Source organism: Primulina tabacum, chromosome 18, assembly GCF_025594145.1.
Source record: "Primulina tabacum isolate GXHZ01 chromosome 18, ASM2559414v2, whole genome shotgun sequence".
In the NCBI taxonomy this organism is placed as follows: domain Eukaryota; kingdom Viridiplantae; phylum Streptophyta; class Magnoliopsida; order Lamiales; family Gesneriaceae; genus Primulina; species Primulina tabacum.
In genome coordinates this window covers 15,820,901-15,825,782 of record NC_134567.1, presented here as the reverse complement: position 1 = coordinate 15,825,782, position 4,882 = coordinate 15,820,901, and the positions used below count along the sequence as shown (strand labels likewise).

At 39.5% G+C, this 4,882-nt stretch overlaps 1 protein-coding gene across 1 annotated transcript; it reads right to left on the bottom strand.

Annotated features, from left to right (window-relative positions):
• Positions 1-258: 258 nt before the first annotated feature.
• Positions 259-4,359, bottom strand: LOC142532316 (uncharacterized). The gene is given in 7 exon segments (XM_075638637.1): positions 259-748; positions 1,294-1,367; positions 1,550-1,669; positions 1,778-2,322; positions 2,325-3,317; positions 3,450-3,676; positions 3,827-4,359. Coding segments are annotated over 7 exon segments (2,982 nt in total).
• Between the last annotated feature and the right edge of the window lie 523 nt (positions 4,360-4,882).

Here is a 4,882-nt window from a genome sequence, read left to right as displayed (position 1 = left end):
AGGTGCGGTATTCTTTCGGGAAATTTTTTTTTTTTTTCTTCTTCATTTTTTATGCCTGAAAATAAAACAAGTGGAATTCATTAGTTTTGGGAAGATATAAGCACACACTATACTAAAAAAAATATAAACAACCTAAAAATAAGAATACTAGAATAATAGCAAAACCGAAAACAAAATGCAAAAGAGAAATGAAAATTTGGGTTGCCTTCCAATAAGCGCTTGATTTAACGTCTTCAGCCCGACTACCATAAGTTTACATCAAGTCGATCCGCCCAAATGAATGTTGTCAAGTTGCCTTACTTCAGTTCCATAATATGGCTTAACTCGCTGCCCGTTCACCTTGAAGGTCCTCCCATCACTGCATTTTAGCTCAATCGCCCCATGAGGGTACACTGTCTCCACCAAAAATGGACCTGACCAACGTGATTTCAACTTACCAGGAAACAACTTCAGACGGGAGTTGAACAAGAGTACTTGTTGTCCTGGTTTGAGCTCCCTTCGTACAATGATTTTATCGTGCCACTTCTTGGTCTGCTCTTTGTAAATCTTGGCATTTTCATATGCATCATTGCGGAACTCCTCCATTTCATTTAACTGTAATTTTCTGCTATCGCCAGATTCTTTCAAATCAAAGTTCAACTTCTTAACTGCCCAAAATGCTCGATGCTCCAATTCTAGCGGCAAATGATAGGCTTTACCAAAAACCAGCCTATAGGGAGACATCCCAATAGGCGTCTTGAATGCTGTCCTATAAGCTCACAGTGCATCATCCAATTTTATAGCCCAATCCTTCCGGTTTGTATTGACAGTCTTTTCTAATATTTGTTTGATTTCCTGGTTGGATATTTCAGCTTGTCCATTCGATTGAGGATGATATGCTAGTGTCACTTTGTGCTTCACACTGTATTTAGCCAAAAGTGAGTTGAAAATTTTATTGCAAAAATGCGTACCTTCATCACTTATGATGGCCCTCGGTGTTCCAAATCTGGTGAAGATGTTCTTGTGCACAAACTTAACTACAACACGAGCATCATTAGTACTGGTGGCGATTGCTTACACCCATTTCGAAACATAATCTACAGCTAATAATATATAAGATTGACCAAAAGAAGGGGGAAAGGGTCCCATGAAATCTATGCCCCAAACATCAAAAAGTTCCACTTCCAAAATATTTGTCAATGGCAATTCGTGACGCCTAGAGATGTTTCCTAATCTTTGGCACCTATCACATGATTTCACTAAGGTATAGCTATCCTTAAACAAAGTAGGCCAGAAAAAACCTGATTGCAATACCTTAGCTGCAATTCGTGTCGCTCCAAAATGTCCACCATATGCAGATGAATGACATAGCTAAAGAATTTGGTGTGCTTCAACACCGTCAACACATCTCCTAATCACTTGGTCAGCACATCTCTTATATACACAAGGATCATCCCAGAAGAAAAATTTGATATCATTAAAGAACTTCTTTTTCTGATGGTAGTTCAGATCTGGAGGAAGAATACAAAAAATTCGCAATGTCAGCAAACCAAGGGAGTATTGAACTTACCTCAAAAAGTTGTTCATCCGGAAATGTTTCCTGTATTGCTCCTTCTTCTTTCCTATCCTCTAGCTCAAGTCTTGACAAGTGGTCAGCCACTTGATTCTCACTTCCCTTCTTATCTTTGACCTCGAAGTCAAATTCTTGTAATAGCAGTATCCACCTTATCAAGCGTGGTTTCGCATCCTTCTTGGCAAATAGGTAGCGAATGGCTGCATGGTCAGTAAAAACAATTACCTTTGTGCCGATCAGATATGGCCTGAATTTGTCGAAGGCAAATACTACAGCAAGCATCTCCTTTTCAGTTGTGGTGTAATTTTGCTGTGCAGCATCCATAGTACGGCTTGCATAATAGATTGCCCTAAACATTCTTTCTCTTCTTTGGCCCAATACTGCACCAACGGCATAATCACTTGCGTCACACATCAGCTCAAAGGGCTCCTTCCAGTCCTGCACTATCATGATTGGTGCTGTCACCAATGCCCTCTTGATTTTCTCAAAAGCCTGCAAACAATCATCATCAAATATGAATGTGGAATCTTTTTCAAGCAAATTACATAAAGGTTTAGTGATCTTAGAAAAATCTTTAATGAATCTCCGATAAAACCCCGCATGTCCTAGAAAGCTCCTTATTCCTTTGATGTTCTTTGGTGGAGGAAGTTTTTCAATTGCAACCACCTTGGCTCTATCCACCTCTAATCCCTTAGATGATACTTTATGTCCCAGGACAATGCCCTCTTGGACCATAAAGTGAAATTTTTCCCAATTAAGAACTAGGTTTTTTCTTGGCATCTCTGCAACACAAGAGATAAGTTATGTAAACAATGATCAAATGAAGAGCCAAATACCGAGAAGTCATCCATGAACACTTCCATGATTTCCTCCACCATGTCTGCAAATATAGCCATCATAAACCTCTGAAAAGTGGCCGGTGCATTGCATAGCCCAAAAGGCATTCTCCTAAAAGCGAACGTACCATAGGGACACGTAAAAGTAGTCTTCTCCTGATCCTCTGGTGCTATAGCTATCTGGTTATAACCTGAATAACCGTCTAAGAAGTAATAATGACAATAACCAGCAAGTCTATCTAGCATTTGATCAATAAAAGGCAATGGAAAATGATCTTTTCGGGTGGCATTGTTCAATTTTCTATAATCCATACAAACTCGCCAACCAGTTATAGTACGAGTAGATATTAATTCATCATGTTCATTTTTAACCACAGTTATTCCACCCTTTTTCGGTACAACTTGTACAGGAGACACCCAATTACTATCAGAAATAGCATATATCACACCAGCATTCAACAATTTAAGCACCTCATTTTTCACAACTTCTTTCATTGCCGGATTTAATCTCCTCTGATGATCCACATAAGGAGTATACGACTCCTCCATTAAAATTTTATGCATGCATATAGTGGGGCTAATTCCCCTAATATCAGAAATCGACCATCCCAATGCAGTTTTATATTCCCTCAATACTCTCAATAATTTATCTTTTTCATTTATAGTAAGGGAGGAAGATATGATTACCGGATATGTCGACTTCTCTCCTAAGAATGCATAACATAGGTGGCTTGGCAATTCCTTCAGATCAGGAGAGGGTGATATTACCTCTATTTTCTCTTTGACGTTCAACTCCTCAATCAACACATCCGTTTTCTTTTCTTTATGCAATACTTCAAGAGCCACCAGTTGCTCTTTCACTTCCCAGTCGTCTTCACTAACAGCTTCAGCAGCTCCAACCAAGCAACTCTCCAAAGGGTCCCTAGTTCCTGCACAGTCAAAGGATACACATGAGTCTATAACATCAATGCTTTTACAAGTACTTACCTCATTTGATCCCCTCATGGCATGATAAATATTAAAAATGACTTCTTCTCCACCAACTCTCAAGGTGAGTTCACCCTTATGCACATCTATCAATGCCCTTCCAGCTGCAAGGATCGGTCTCCCAAAGATTAATGGAGCATCATTATCCTCTTCCATATCTAGAATCACAAAGTCTGCAGGAAAAATAAACTTATCCACTTTTACCAATACATCCTCGACGATCCCTCTTGGATATGTAAGACTTCTGTCTGCAAGCTGTAGGGTGATAGTGGTTGGTTTAACTTCTCCAAGCTCCAATTTCCTGAAAATAGAAAATGGCATCAAATTAATACTTGCTCCTAAATCACATAAAGCTTTACTACAATGAGAACCACCAATAAAGCAAGGAATAGTACAACTCCCTGGATCTTTCAATTTTTGTGGTAATTTCTTTTGTAGGATGGCACTGCACTCCTCAGTAAGCTTCACTGTCTCAAACTCTTGCAACTTCCTCTTTTTAGTCATCACATCTTTAATGAACTTGGCATAGTTGGGCATTTGCTCCAATGCATCAGCAAATGGTATATTGATGTGTATCTTCTTAAAAATCTCAAGGAATTTTGCAAATTGATCATCTAAACTCTTCTTTTTGAACCTCTGAGGGTATGGAATGGCAGGCTTAAATTCAGTAGGTTGTACAACTTTTGTCTTAGAGTCCTCAACCTTATTCTCTGTTATAACCTCAAACTCAACATCTTTCACTGACTTCTCCTTTTCCACCATCTCCTTGGGACTTTGAACCTCCAATTCTTTTCCGCTCCTCAAAGTGACTGCCTTGCATTGCTCTTTTGGATTAACTTCCATATTACTCGGAAATTGACCCCTTTTCTGATCTCTCAAAGCATTAGCCAACTGTCCAATTTGTGTCTCGAAAGATTTCATCATAGCACCCATGTTTCCTATGTGAGTCTCCATGCTATCAAGCCGAGACTCAGTTCTAGCCATCCTCTTTCCAGATTCAGCCACAAATGTACCTACCAAATCCTCATACGAAGGCTTTCCCTCCCCTTTTGATGTATTGAACCCCGGAGGAGGCTTCAACACATTCTTATTGTTTGCATAAGAAAAATTTTCATGATTTCTCAAACCTGGATGATAAGTATTAGGAGGAGGGTTACCTCGATATCCTCCAAATCCACCAAAGTTTCTGTTGTTGATATATTGGGCTTCTTCAAGAGAATGAGTTTCTTCAGCAACCACGGAAGGATCTTCAGTGTCAGGTATGCTCACTTTATTCATGGCTGCTAGTTGTGTGGTCAATGCAGAAACTTGGGCGGTTAGTGAAGTGATAGGATCCACGGCATAAATACCAGCTGTCTTCTTTACTCCTGACCTTTCAGATGGCCACTGATAACTGTTAATGGTCATCTGTTCAAGCAAATCATATGCTTGATCAGGTGATTTGGAAAATATCGTTCCACCAGCTGCTGCATCCACAGTGCCTCTTGTTTGTCCATTCAAACCATTA